At 32.8% G+C, this 16,029-nt stretch overlaps 1 protein-coding gene across 2 annotated transcripts in view; it reads right to left on the reverse strand.

Annotated features, from left to right (window-relative positions):
• LOC108753828 overlaps positions 1-15,715 on the reverse strand; it is a 28,692-nt gene extending 12,977 nt beyond the window's left edge. For both annotated transcript variants that reach the window (XM_018495748.1, XM_018495749.1), the window contains exons 1-3: positions 13,421-15,715; positions 4,173-4,267; positions 340-469 (exon numbers count right to left, since the gene is read on the reverse strand). In XM_018495748.1, the coding sequence (XP_018351250.1) occupies positions 340-469; positions 4,173-4,267; positions 13,421-15,634 (2,439 nt within the window). In that variant the 5' untranslated portion in view covers positions 15,635-15,715. The remainder of the gene's footprint in view (positions 1-339; positions 470-4,172; positions 4,268-13,420) is intronic.
• Between the last annotated feature and the right edge of the window lie 314 nt (positions 15,716-16,029).

A 16,029-nucleotide genomic window follows, 5' to 3' on the forward strand; every position in this document is an offset into this window, starting at 1 on the left:
AAATAACGTAAAAACGTTAATTGGTGATCAATAAGTGACTAAAATTTAATATCTAAATGATATATATCTGCTGAATGACTCTTTTAAAACATAACTAATAGAAATAGTTGTTTAGTAAAAGATATTTATCAGAATATTAAATATTTGATGAAAAAATAAATTATTCGAATATACTGATGCAGTGATAAGAAAAAGAAGTATAAAAATAGTTAGCTTTGTCATCTATAACTGCATACATAATCTCTTAATATTGTTTCCATCATTTAACATAAATGGCTGATAAAAGTAATGGAAAGCATTACGCAAATTATTTTATTTAAAAAATGTATAAATTCTGACCTTCGTGATAATATGAAATTGTGCTTGAGAAGCGCGACAATTTGGTAAACTCTGAAAGGCCGCAGTAATTTTTGAGATAATTATCTCTAACTGTGAGAGAGGAAGTGGTTTCCCTCCTGGAAAATAAAATCTGCAAAAAAGATAACATATTTTAAAATTAATCAAGTAGAAGATTTATTGATTTGTTATTTATATAATATTAGAACCGCCAGAATTGATCACTCTCTTAAAACCGCCGAATGCGCCAAATTGGCTCCATAGAAAGTTAACCAATCACAGTCAAATATGAGAAGAATAATTGACTATGATTGGTCAATTTTCTGCGATTTAAGACTCTACGACCGCTACGACTTCTATTGTAGAGCCCGCATAAGAAATGGTAAAAAATATATTAATTTTTGGTCATTCTCGGCATAAACTCCATCTCACAGACATGTATTAATGCGTATATTTTAATCCTGGAAAAGGATTTTCGAATCTGTGAAAAAGAAAAAAAAATGTTTGTTATACAAAAATTATATGATTTAGACCCGGTTGTTCCACCTTTTTGGTAAATTTTACCTGTTGGGTAAATAGCAAGATTATCCAATTACATGCGCGGATTGCCAGATTTACCCAACCGGTCCTTAGTCGGTAATACAGGCGGCTTTAGGATTCCCTTATAAGGAAAGAGGAACTAAATTTTTTTTCTCTTTCATAGATTCAAAAATCCAGGATTAAAATATACGCATTAATATGTATCTGGGAAGTGGAATTTATGCCGAGAACGATCAGAAATTTCAAAATTGATATATTTTTTTACCATTTTTTAGCGTAACATGGCATCTCAACTATCAACTCGTTTATTTGATATGACAACATTTGTTTGATATGAAAGCTTTACAACCTGTACGTACAAAATAGTTATTCCCAGACACGTAGTTTACACGAACAATGTCGAATTCTTAGAATTAGACTTAGAAGCTTTATCGCGACGAATTTGTTATACGAATGTACGACTGTGTATCATAGGTTGCGTGAGATATTGATGTGGTAGTATATAAAGACATGTCAATGCGCGCAGAGTCCCCTCTATAAGATTCAAGTCATAAGGGGCACCGATTCCTGATTGATTAGATTTTGTATCCCTTTAAACGCCGCCATTTGTAGATTCTTTCGACAGAGAGAAACCTGAGAGAGGACAAAACGGCCCAAAACCTGTAACCGCAAAAAGCTGCCGCGCATTACTGCCCTCTGATAAAGTGGAAACTACATAGCAATGTCCACTTTTCTTAGAGTACATCATCTATTTTTCAAGGCTGGAGATGATAAATCGATATTTGGTTCACATTATCGTTACATGTAATATAAAGTTAGTAGTGTTTAAATTATATTCATCCTAAATGCATTTTTGACACACCATGTGAATATAACACACAAAACTTGCGTGATGAAAAGTACGGAATAGCGCTGATTGCTTCAATAACGCATTGGTTTTGTTCAACAGAACGTTTATTTTGCAACTGTTGGAAGTTTTCTCCGCGCTGATTGAGTTATGCTTTTAGATCAAGAAAAATGGCCCTCTCAGCAGACAATCATAAAATGGTTGCAAAACGATTGTAGCGCGATTATATGTACCAAATATCAATTTATCATTTTCAGCCTTGAAAAATGGACGATATACCCTAAGAAACGTGGACGTTGCTATATACAATAGTTTACATCCACTTTGTCAAAGAGCAGTAGTGCGCGGCAGCATTTTGCGATTACAGGGCCGTCATGTCCTCTCTCAGGTTTCTTTCTGCTTTCAATGTAGTAGTGAATCAGTGTGAGCAAGTATTTCATGATGTAGAAGACGCGAATGCGCGAAATCGAACTATCAACTGTCAACAATAATGGAATTGTACTCCGGTCGGTACCTGACACCCGGCAATGACGTTTTTCCGGTCTTATGTCTTAACTCTTATAGCTTCGGCACACCAGCGCTATGTTCGTCGCGCGCGACACGCGATATCCAATGAGAATATAGCTTTAGAATGAAAATATCGGTAAAGCTGTACATTCAGGCCCGTATTCGGAACGCGCTTACGATGTTAGCGCGCTAATAATATGCTATAATTTACGTTACGCATACTATAGAATTTTAGAAATAAAAGCGCATTTTGAATACGGGCCTCATTGGATATCGCATGTCCTGCGCGACGAACATCGCGCTGATGTGCCGGAGGCATTAGGGGCTCCGCACAATAAAAGAAACAGCGAACAGAGAACAGAGAATAAGAATTTCAACCTATCAGAAACTATGTATTTCACAATACATTATTTCTGATAGGTTGAAATTCTTATTCTCTATTCTCTGTTCCTTTTATTGTGCGGAGCCCCTTACTAAAGGAAATCTAGATGCGCAACGCGCGACCTCTGGTGACTTGGAAATTCGAGCTTTGCTTTAGAATCACCTTAAGCGTTTTTTACAATTTAATTTTGCTTAAGGCTAAAATACAATAGGCACAGGCAATAGGCACAGATAACAGGGAGTAATGAGCCGTCTAATCAGAGCTCTGAGATATAATATCGAACTTACACACTAGAGCTCTGACACATTAGACATCTCGTTATTCCCTGTTATCTGTGCCTATTGTGTTTAAACCTTTATTGTCATTAGTTGCGATTACACCGCTTAGTCCATGATCTATACGATAGGCGTCCTTGTTTAACCTATAGATTAAATATGGCTACCATTTATGACATCATTGTAACTAGACCCTGTCGCAGAGCGCTGCGTAGTAATAGCGGAACAATTTTTCAGTACTGCCAATATTGGTAGAGTATATTGGAATACAGCCTCTATATAATACATACATATATATAAATTTGAACGTAAATTATATAATCATATTTTACTGGACATCAAAATATGCTAATAGGAAAGAATTAAATTTTAAACATGCATACATAAATTTTTTATTTTTACTTAATATAATTTTTGCGTTATTTTTTTTTTTAGAAAAAATAGATTTAAATAAGAAAATTGTGTAAAATACATTTCAAACTTTTTATCATTTACTCAAATTATTTTTATAATTTATGGCAATTTATTGTTGCAACAAAGATTGATCTATTAATGATTTTTAAATGATTAAATTATATTTAACACTTTTATAAATTTTAGTAAAAATAAAATAGTAAATATTCTATTTAGGGGAGCCTCTCATGACCTTAACCTTGACATTTGTCAAGATCATGACTCTGAGTAACCTCCAACAGGTTTTAGCCGTCGCTCGTTATTCGTTAAAAAGTTATTATTACACTTCGTGTGGAAAGTTATGCGTCCCATAGCAGAGGGAGAGATGAGATGGAAGTCGCTTCGCATGGGAAGTCGCGCGCCACGTAACAGGGGGGAGGTGGGGTGGAAGTCGCTTCACGTGGAAGTCACGCGCCTCAGCAGGTGGGAAGATGGAGGGGGGAAAGTCGTTTCGCGTGAAAAATCGTAAAATATATTTTAAAGCAGGAAATTTTTGTTTATATAGTAAAAAAGACATCATTTTTCAAACTTTTCTTTTTAATAATTTTTTAACGAGTATCAAACGACGACTAAAACCTGTTGGTTATTCAGGATTATGACCTTAACAACATATGTCAAGGTCAAGATCTTGGAAGGAAGCTTCCTTAAACAGGATATTTACCAATAAAATATATACATAAATTTTAAATTTTCTACTTTTGCATTGCAGTGATAATAGAACATTTGTATAAAATTTCTTTCTACATTACATTTTACATGGCATGCATTTGACTTCTCTTTATATACTTTTTTCCTTTAAGATTTTGATGTCTTTATAACATTGTAAACAAACCTTGGTATATGAACACTCCTATTGGCTTTCACTTGTCTTTGTAAAGTTGTATGTGGCGGCAAACTTTTTTGTTGCGTCTTCTCTCTCGAGTAAATCTATAAATAAAGATACGAGTTGAATTAAAAAAAGATTTAAAAAATCAATTAACCTTTAGGCTGCCGGCACTTTTTCGTTAAAATAATGGTTTTTTTTCCTCGGAACTTTGTCTATATAAGTAACGAACACGTGGCGCAGAAAATCGAGATTTGTACAAAGTCACAAAAGTGGCTTTCTCGGCAGGGAACGTACGATCAAATAAAAAAACTTTATTTTTTCAAAAATAATATATTATCAAAAATAATGTGTTTAGGGGTTTTTGGTATCGTTGATAGCAATTCTGAGCATAGATTTATTAAATCTCGAGCCCTAAATGTAACATTGACAACATAAATGAATATATGTATAAACGTATAGACTCATACAGAGAACTTTTCTTTAGCATTACTCAGAGCTAACGACATGGCCGTAGAAAGTTTGTAGCTCCTTTGACTTCTTTTTGTTTGATTTTTTAATTTATTTTTTGTATTTTTTTACCTTTTTTCTTATTTTATAATTTTTTATTTTTTTGTATATTTTTCAATATTCATATTTTTTATATATTTTATGAGTGTTTTTTTATTTTTATTTGTTTTCATAATTATGAAAAAATTTCTTTTGAATAATAATTTTCAAAATGCAGGGTATTATGCATAACGGATTATTATGTTCCGTCGACGCAAACAAGCGCAAAGCGGGCATCGGAGAGCCCGCATTATTTATGTGGGCAACATACACACATATATATGTTTAATACAATTAGTATTTAAAATACCACCAAAAATGATAGTATTTTAATCCGGAGCCACAAAAGTGGCTTTCCCGACAGTCTAAAGGTTAAAGTCTACCTGTAAAAATATTATCATCTCCATCAACAAATCAAATTGAATATATAGAAATACAATAGTTGTTTCTTTTAAAGTATATATTCTGCAAATTACAGTTTTCATTGGGTTTGATCAAGAACACACTGACGTTCTATTACGAGACATCGTCAGAAGATTTCAAGGAAAGAGGTGATCAATATATTGCCATACCTTGCAATGCCGATGATTACGTCATGGTCATTATACGATTACTCTCATTCAGTTCACATGGCACAATAATAGCAGCTGTTAATGATAAGCTCAAGATCAAGTGGCTTCATATACACTACGCAAAAAAATTAACCTTTTGTTGCACAAATTTTTTTATTAAATGTATTTTTGCTGAATTTTAGTCTATAAGGTGGTTTTCGGAGTCGTTGATTGCAAATCTAAAGTCAAAAGTTTTAAAAATCAAAATGGCAGATTCAATATGGCGGCCAAATTAAAAAAAAATAAGTATAGCTTATTTACAAGTGAAATTTTACACGTAAGAATATTTTGAACTTCTGATTTCAAATCTGCAGACAAAATTTAAAAATACAACCTTTTTGACATTATATTTCAAGAATTATTGAAGATATAAGAAATACAAAAGATATATGTAAATAGATTTTTTTTCATATAAGTGATTGCAAAGAGGTAAATTTTTTAAATAAATTTTTTTGAAATGTTGCTGATGTAGTTAGTTTAAGATATGTTTGTTATTAAACTTTTATATAAAATACTTTTTGATATCTCAAATAGTTTTTGAGAAATAAGAAAGAAAAATGTCAAAAACTGTTCCATACATATACGCAAGGCGTGATTTCATCCCTTAAAACCATTTTTTCGTGCAAATCGTTTCTATATTTATTTATTTCACTTATTTATGTATGTAAAATTTCATTACAATCAAAATTCAATATGTCTTAAAAAATATCGTTAAATGGAAATAGAAAAGTTTAGACGGCCGAAAAAAATTGTGTACAAGTACTTGTAAAATTCAAACGTCGCGAAAGTCCATTAAGTATGAATAATTGAGGACAATATTGATAATTAAAGGCGATTACGCATTGTTTTGTCCTTGCCACGATAACTCAAGAATGACTGTAGATATTGCATTCAACTTTTGTTTTAAATAAAAACAACAAATTTTTTCATAAACTGAAGCTACTTTTACGCATGAACATTTATTTTTTAAGTCCGTTTTAACAACAAATAACTTGAATTTTTCGACAGTTCTTTAATTTTTCATTACCATTTTTGTAATCTTCACGTTCTTTTTCAGATTTCAGGTTTAGTCTATAGATGAGAATTTCATCAATAAAATGATACCAAGAATATTGAAAAACAATCGTTTACAAGAAATTGTAACAAGACGCAAATCGCGCAATCGTCTTTGATAATCAATATTGCCCTTAATTATTCATATTTTAAGGACTTTCGTGGTTAATTTTATTCATTAAGAAAGTTTTAAGAAAGCATTAAAAATGTGCTAAAAAAAATGTATGTATGACTGTATGTTTATTCATTTGTCCACAAACAACATTTGAATTTTAAACAATTTTCAACCGCCTAAATCTTTCCACTCCTCTAAGATCAGAATTCAACATGTCTAGTCATTTCGGTTAATGTTTTGGTCCTGCCATTTAAAAATTGTTAATTATAAATGCAGATTTGAAATCAGCAAATTCGAAAACATTAATATAGAGATTTTGAAGATGTTTATTATCATATTTATCCCAGCATAATTTTTTTGTAAAAAAGATGCTTAACTGATCTTTTTAACTTGTAGTTAATGCGAAATAATTACATAATTTTGTTATTCAAATCTTAGAAATATAATGATACCAAAAACGTAATATAAGTCAATCAAATACAAAAACTCCTATAATATATTCGATCAAAGCGGATCTTTGTGTTTAAATATTTCAGTATAAATTTATATCTATACATATTTGACTGTACAAACTGCGCGCCAAAAAATCTTTTCCGATCTTAAAACGCCATCATAAGTAGAAATAGAGTAGTATCACTTATTATATTGACGAACAATTTAATAATATTTTATGCTAATAAACATCTATATAAGAATATTAATAATCAGATGTTAATAAGAATCTTAAAATCAGCGAATAATTTATAAATTGCAAATAATTTTCCGTTTTGATCCAATATAGAAATGTTTGTATTTAAGGATGTATTGGTCGTACAGTCCCTAAGTAAATTAAATTTGGAAATGTGTTTAATATTTATACTTCAAATAAATTATATACATGACAATTGTATGAATAAAATTATATTTTTATACAATAACACATTTTTTACAGTTTATTTAGTCTGTTCTTTATTAAAAATTAAATTATTTTTTACAACATAAAGCAAAATCTCACTTTCTTCTAAGTACTTTAAGCATTTCAGATAATTTATACAAAGTTTTATTGTGATTATTTATTTATTTATTCTGTAAATAAAAAAATAAATGAAATAATTTTGTTTAATTACAGAATAACTAATCTACACATTGAAATAAATCTTTATAAAATATAAGTATAAATCATCTTCAAATATACAGTACTTCAAATATACATAAACATACATTAAAAAAATTTAGATTATTTTCATTATTTCTTAATATTTTTTAATTAGAGTACATATCCACTTTTTTCTATGATTTTTAAATGCAAAAAAAACCATTTGTAATTTTTTTGAATGTTTTCAAAATATGTCCAATACAACCTTAATTAGATTTATTCTCATCGGTCTAAATTCGTATCATATTGATAAATCAATTATCAAATACGTAAAAATATACAAAAATTGTAAGAAAAGTCCCTTTGCAGAGGACACTATGCAACAAAAGGTTAAGGAAACATCTATTCAGTCATCAAAAAATATTAAGAGAGTATAACTTCGTAAAAAATAATCATAACAGGATTTTTCAAAAAGCATTTTAAAGCTTAAAATCTCTATTTTTGAAATCGATAATTGAATCGATAATTAACAATTTGACTTTACGAATACAAGCGGAAATCCGTTAAATTTGAAATCTTTTGTACGATCTTTACGAAGTTTTATGGCGTGAATTAAAAATCGCACATAACAGCAGTTTATAACTTTCGAAAGAGTGTTAAAAGTTTTCACTTCAATGTTGAATAATTTGGTTTATAAACCGTATAATACTCAATAAACAAGTAAATTAAAGATAAAGATTCAATCTTTCAAAAGCTGTGAACTGTTTTTTTATATGCGTGTTTAATTTATGCCATGGAACTTCATAAAGTTCGCAAAAAAGTTTTAGATTTGACGGATTTCGATTTATATCCATGTAGCTCTAAAAAAATCAATCAAATCATTAGAATGGATTTCCGAAAAGATGAAACCCCTGATTTTGTCGATTGGTATATTGCTGTGTGCTAATTACAAATATGATCACAAAAATTACTGACAAGGTCATTGTCAAGGTCAAATATAAAAAAACCCGTTTTTTTTTGTTACATTTTTCACATTTGACATTGAAAATGTCCTTGTCACCAATTTTCATGGTCATAATCTTTACCAGCATACTAAAATGCAACAATATTCCAATTGATATCAAAGTCAGAAGTAGCCCTCTCCGTCCACCAATCCCTCTCAAAAATATAACATCGATAATTATGTAGGTAAATAACGGAAAAAGGAGATCCAGCTCCGTATTGATTCCTCATCTCCATGAGCTTAATTTTGACATATGTTGTCAAGGTCATGACTCTGAATGACTACTACAAGTTTTTGCTGATTGTCCTTTGTTTAAAAGTTGTTAATAAGAACAGTTTAAAAAATAACATCACACATCTGCTAACTAATACTAACAATTATTCCACACTTCCCTCTCTGCTTACGTAATATCTTTCCACGCGAAACAAGATCCACCCTACCTACCTCCCCCTCCCCCTGCCACGGAGTGTACAACTTTCTACGCGAAGCGAGGTCCACATCACCTTCCTCTCTACTTAAGGGATTCGATTGTCCAAGCTCACTCCGCACTTTCTCTAATATGATCTCTCCTAGATAAGGAAGTGGAGTGGACCTCGTTTCACGTCAAAAGTTATTACGTAAGCAGAGATTACAAATCTAAAACCTGTTGGAAGTAATTTAGAGTTACAATCTTGACAACGTATGTCAAAATATAAAAAAATTAAAAAAATATATTTTTTAATATGTATTTGACATTGAAAATGATCTTATCAATAATTTTCATGATCATATTTGTAATCGGCACCAAAATACTGTAGTGTACCAATCGATAACAAAATCGGAGGTTTTACCTTTTCAGAAGTATATCCGATCATTATCTCAATTTCTAATTTGAAAATAAAGACTTCAAATCCTAATGTTTTTTTCTGAAAAATCTCGTCATAGTTATTTTTGATGCAGTTACATTCTCTTAAATATTATCTATTTTTGAAGGACGTAATAGGTGACTCCTTAATTTTTTGCGTATGGTATAAGACAAAAATTTCGAATCTTAATTGTTACATTATTTATTATTAAATTTCTTATTATATATTACTTGTAATCATAGTTCCTGAAAGTCTTGAAAATCTTAAAAGTTTCAAATAATAAAAATTTCGAATAATTAAAAAATTATATTTCTTGTATAGTAACTTAGCTAATCAAGCAATATAAGAAACTAAAGGATTTGATGAAGTAAATCAATAGATAACAACATCTTTGAAAGCTAACGTCATAGTGATACATAATTAATTTATTCAATATATATAATAATCAACCAAAATATTACATATGTGTCGATTCCCAGTTCGTATCAGTATTAAATATATGCGAATAATTTATTACGAAAAATGCCCCATTGTGAATTCTACGCTATTTTAGCAGAATTCTTAGCAATAATGCGCATAACAGAGCAATAAAGAGATATCAGCCCGAAATCATGCATTATATACAAATAACACGGGATGCATGTAGATCGTGGAGGTTAACTTCCGACAAGTTGCGAGCAGCCAAGGCGGAGCTCGATATGATGCTCCAAAAAGACATTATTTAATCTTCAAAGAGCTTATGTCATTGCCATTACATATGATACCCAAATAGGACAACGCATGGAGATCAGTGACTAAAAAAAGTTGAACGCATGAACGATTCCAGACAAATACCCAATACCGCATATAGAAGATTTCACACAAGCGTTAAATGGAAAGAAGATATTCTCAATATTAAATTTGATAAAGATCTACAATCAGATTTCAATCAATCCGGATATTCCAAGACGGCAATTACGATGCTATTCGGGATGATCGAATTCAAATACATGTCGCATAGATTACGCTACGCTGCACAGACGTTCCAACGTTTTATTAATGGAGTGCTGCATGGTTTGAACTACGCCTACATCAATGATATATTAATTGCATCAACAACGCCGGATGAACATAAGCAACACCTCAAAGAAATTTTCGCGCGCTTAAGCAAATACGGAGTGTGAATTAACGCTGCAAAATATATTCTAGGAATAGAAAAGATCAAGTTTTTAGGATACGACGTGTCCGAGGAAGGAACACCACAATAAAAGATAGAAACACATTACGGAACTTCTCTAAACCGGCAACAGTAAAGCAACTTCATCAGTTCCTGGAACAATTTTTATCGAAAATTTATATGAGGGGTTGTGCAAATGCAAACAATGAATGACACGCTCAAAGGAGTAAAGGCAAAAGAAAGTACGCTAATAGAGACGCAGAATGGACACCGGAAAGGAAGAAGGCATTCACGGAAGTAAAAGAGAGCCTGGTCCATATTACCATGCTGATATACCCAGATACAGCAGCGAAATACGATTAGTCAGATGCATCAGACATCTCGGGAGTGATAATGTGCAGCAAAAGATGCAACAGAGCTGGTAACCGCTAACATTCTGGAGTAAGATACTAAGCATGACGCAAACGAAGTATAATCCTTATATCTGGGAGTTGTTAACAATATATACGGCAATCTGGCACTTCCGACACATATTGAAGGGACGCGAATTTAGCGTGCAAATGGATCATAAATTATTAATTTACGTTTACAAACAAGATTCACTGCAGTTCTCCATGGCAAGTAGTCAGAAGTTATCACAGTTACAGATATCTCAGCAAAGACGATAACAAAGAACCTATTCAGCGGATGGATAGTAAAGTTTGGAATTCCACAAAGGATTACGACAGATCAGGGACATTATTCGAAGCAAACCTCTTCAGACAGCTTACAAAACAAATTCCACACATGTGAGGACGACGCAGTTGAACGGGATGGTGGAACGGTTCCACAGATAATTGAAAGCAGGCATAAACAAGACAAAAAGGTGGACAGAGATGTTGCTTATAACCCTTCTAAAGATGCATGAAGGGAGGATAAAGCAACATCAGCAGAATTAATTTGGGTAAACCAATAAAGTTACGGGACAATTCCTAAATGACAAACCGAAGAAAAAAAAAACGACCATGAGTATCTCAAAACAAGCAATAGAGAGGCTGCGGCCGCAAATCCACAGACACGGTCAGAAACCTTCATATTTAAAACCTACATAGAAACAATGTTAAAGATTTTTACGACACGGCGCACTAGCGGGTGCGTTCCAAGCACCTTACAACGGACGGACCGAGTTTACTTCAGAGAAACGAGAAGACATGTATAAGATATGCTAAGGGAAAAGTCTGTAATATAGTTGATTGTCTAAAACCGGTGTACATGATCGAGAATGCAGAACCATCGATAGCAGAGCTATCACTGACATCAACTACAACAAAAAACAGACGCTCAAGCAAACCACTGGTGAGATTCAATATCACATAAGCAGAACTCCACCACTAGCAAGGAAGGTCTGTGACGACATGCCGTACAAATGCCAGTAGGTAGCCCGGTGCACATAAGTGCCAGCATACAAGCAACCTGGCGACAAGTTTCTCGCAAGTGCTCGGCGCTGGCAATTTCCAAGTTTCGTAAAAGCGCCTGGCGCAAAAACGCAGCTGCAAAAGCTTGCGCTACAATTAGTCTGACGAGGGCTATTAGCATCGCTCATGGTGAATTCCAGAACTGATTCTAATATCGGAGACACTACCAGGTCAAGCTACATAAGAGACAGAAGTATGCTATGACCAAGGACACGCACGCACATACTTGTATAACCTATACACACTGTAAATATATGACAAAAATAAATAAGATTTATTGTTATTAATCAACTATACTTTCTCTTTATCTTTTGTGCTTCCAATATTAGCATGCGAATATACGATTGCGTACTTGTGACTCCACCACCTTGTAACTGACGGGATTCCTCATACCAAAGACGCCGCCATATTGAATTTTAAGATTATCAAATTCTTTAGAAGAAAGATATATTGTTGCTTATATCGGAAACAATGATAGCATTGAGAATAAATTAGTTTTAATGATTATAACTTTTTTCCGTTAGAAACGCAAAAAATGAAGTTTAAAATCGGGAAAGCGTGTAAAGTTCATGAGATATATCTCTATTTCAATCGCTATTTTTGTTCTAATTGGTCAATTAGACAATAGACCAATTAGGACAAAAATGACGATTGAAATAGATATATATCTATCGTGATTATCAGCATACCATAAATAAAATACGCTACTGTTGTAAATCTAAAACTCTATAGACGCTGTGTTTTATTATTGGTTACTTTCCCTATTCCAATCGTCATTTTTGTCCTAACTGGTCTATTATATATATATATATAGTGCCTAATAATTCTTTTAAAATATAATATTAAGTCAAACATGGTTTGCGCGCGCTACTCTTGTAAATTTAAAGCTCTCTTATGAGACAGGTCGCTGTGCTACAGATATAGTAGAAAATGTGATATATCATATTTTGATATTAAATATATAGAATATCTTATAAAAGTGCTATATTTAATAATGAAAATATCGGACGCAAAGGAAAGTTTTCGAACACTTGCACGAACATATTTGTATCAGTTTCGCTCACGTGATAGACGCCGCCATTGAACATGTTCGTGCAAACACTCGAAAACATTTCGTTGCGTCTAATACTTCTGCTTAAATATAGTATTTTTAATGTTAAAATGTTGTATTATATTGTATACCATCGATACATGTAGACAATCTCACAAATAACTGTGACATCACGCGTTTTCTCAATTTTGAATGTAACTTTTTGTGTGTTTTGTAATGTGACATAATTTAAACTAGCACTATCAGATTTCTCGCCTCAAAAACTATAAGAAATAATGTTGATTTTACTTTCCGCTAACACAACAAAAACAGATTTTTTTGTAATACCCTTCTTAAAAGAATTACCTGAGCTTTATTTTGCACCTCATGGCCACCACTCAATGTGTTAATGGTCGGTTGTCGTGGACCACGTTTGTCTAACAGCAGTTCGCTTGGGCATTTCTCAAAAATGAGTACACGCTCTGCCACGGAGCCTCTTGTGAGGAACGGTCGGACGGGATTATTGCCCGTTCCTGTCGTCACAGCCGTTCTTATATGCTGTTTTTGTTGATTAGTTAATTCTGGATGAGGTACAGCCTGCTCTAGACGTGGTCGTGAAGAAGTAATTTTTGATCCCCATCTAGATGTCATTGAGTGTTTATCTAAATCTTTAACATCTTTGTCCTTTTGTATCTCCATCTCAAATTTCGTTTTTACGCTGGAAACCAATTGCTCTGTGGTACAACTATTATACGTATTGTTGGAAGCTCGTTGTTCCTCAAGTCGTTGTTGGGTAGGTGGATTTTCTTGAGCGGCCTGATATCTAGCTTTAGCATAGTCAACCGCCGACATAGCAGACAAATCATCCTTGCTGAATGATTTCGCACTATTAACTAATGCAATATGACTAGTAGGTACAGTGGCGGCAGTGCCAACATTGTCATTATTGATTATATTTACCATAGAACTAGAAGTTCCCGAATTCGATACTATCGAATTATTCTTATAATAATGGCCTCCGATAATAATTTGTTTGACCGGTTCAACTTTTGGTTTTTCTTGTTTAATAGCCGGTTTCTGTTTATTGCGCAAACATGTTATCTCTGTCCTCTCTGGTTCTTCAGTGATTACAACACCTGTTTTTAAAGCATTTATCAGTCTTTCTTCTTCTCGTGCAACTTCGTCGAGATACGCACATTGTGAGTTCAAATGTGTCATGACTGATTTTTTCTCATTCTGTCCTGGCACTGTTTTTGTAATATCCTCTTGTTGAGATATTTTAGCTGACGTGAGAGATACATCTGTAATTTTTTTGACATCATTTAATTTATTTTTTAATGGCCAAGTTGTCAAACCTGAAGTGGTCGAATGCGATGAGTTAATATTTAACGAGGAATCAATGGATGATGATGTGATTAATGTACTAGTGGGTCTCTTTTGCTGTATCATTCTATTGGAAGATGTCAAATCAACTGGGAAAGTAGTTTCGATAGTCTCTAGAAAGACTTCGCAATGATGAGAGCCAGACGTCTTCATGCAAACCTGAGGTTTTATTATTTGTGATGATTTGTTCAAAAATGATAAGGTAGGAGATAGTAAGACACTTGACAATTTCTTTGAGTTATCTGCAATTATATTATTCTTTGTTGCAACAGCCATTTGCTGTTGTTGGATAGAGTTTTTCTCAAATTTTTGCAGGGCAAATTGTATGGAAGATGGTAACGGCTTAGATGGTAATTTCTGTTTAGAAGCAGCTATTCTAGCTTTGTCCTCTACTACAAAATTATTGACTAGTTTTTCGAGATTGCCATTGTCTAGATTTGGCGAATTTAATATATCTACCGCTGTTGGCGAAGAATGTTCGAGTGATGGCGATGACATCTTGTCGCCAATATTATTTCCAGTCATAGCATGTCCAATAGTAGGTGAATTGCAAGGTGTCAACGTGCTACCAAATTTATCAACAGCAGTTGTGTTGCTGTGACAAGTTAAAATCTCTGTCGGTGCTAATCCACGGCTTTTCCATGTTTGATAAATTGCCTCTGCATGATCACTGATCTGCTTGGCAATTGCGGCTATGTCTTCCTCGCCGGAAGCAGACGAATCTGTAGGAAATTTTCGACGTAAATCATGTTTGGCTGTGGCAGCCATATCATAAAAACACTGTTGTTGACGCAATTGCGAATGATCGAGTAGGAAATTTACAATTTGATTGTTCAATTTGATGGATTGATCTAATATTAATCCGACTAACTCGGGATTCTTTTGAATAGGCACGATGTTAATTGGAATCGCGTAACCAAAATGGATTGTTTGACAGTTCACTCGATCATATCCTGAACGTGATTCGTTTACCAAGCAGGCATTCAAATTTGAACAATGCACTGCCTTACTTGAACGTAAATCGACAATCGCTGATACAAAAAGATTACGTCGTGTCGCGTAAACCTGGCAATCCCAGGACAACGATGTCGGCGACGACAATGATGGTGATTGCTGTAATTCCGTTATTTCAGTTGAAAATAGCGATGAAGATATTTTTGAGGATTGTTGAGATATTGTTATTCTTATCGCTGGCATATCTCAGACCGATTGGTCTAAAAATTTCATTTTCCACAACAGCCACGTTATCTTATATATTTTTTTAAATATAATAGATCATTGTTTCTCTTTTTTATGTTTATGATCATCTTTTGCTTCTTATTTTTGTTTATATATCATTCTTCCTTTTGTCACCATATGTAATTATTAATATCCTTCAAGATTTGTTGATAGATTGACAATTATAATACGGTTGAAATGATCCGATTACAGGATATAATCAAAATCGCACAGATGAGAGACGATCTGAAAAAATAAAAATCAATTTTTATGTTTAAATGTTTAGTAAAGTAATGAAATATGAAAAGTAAAAAAGTTATCAACGAATTAACAAATATTTACTACATATTGAGGATTTAAAAATTGTTTTAAAA

This window comes from Trachymyrmex septentrionalis, unplaced genomic scaffold, assembly GCF_001594115.1.
Source record: "Trachymyrmex septentrionalis isolate Tsep2-gDNA-1 unplaced genomic scaffold, Tsep1.0 scaffold72, whole genome shotgun sequence".
Taxonomy (NCBI): Eukaryota; Metazoa; Arthropoda; class Insecta; order Hymenoptera; family Formicidae; genus Trachymyrmex; species Trachymyrmex septentrionalis.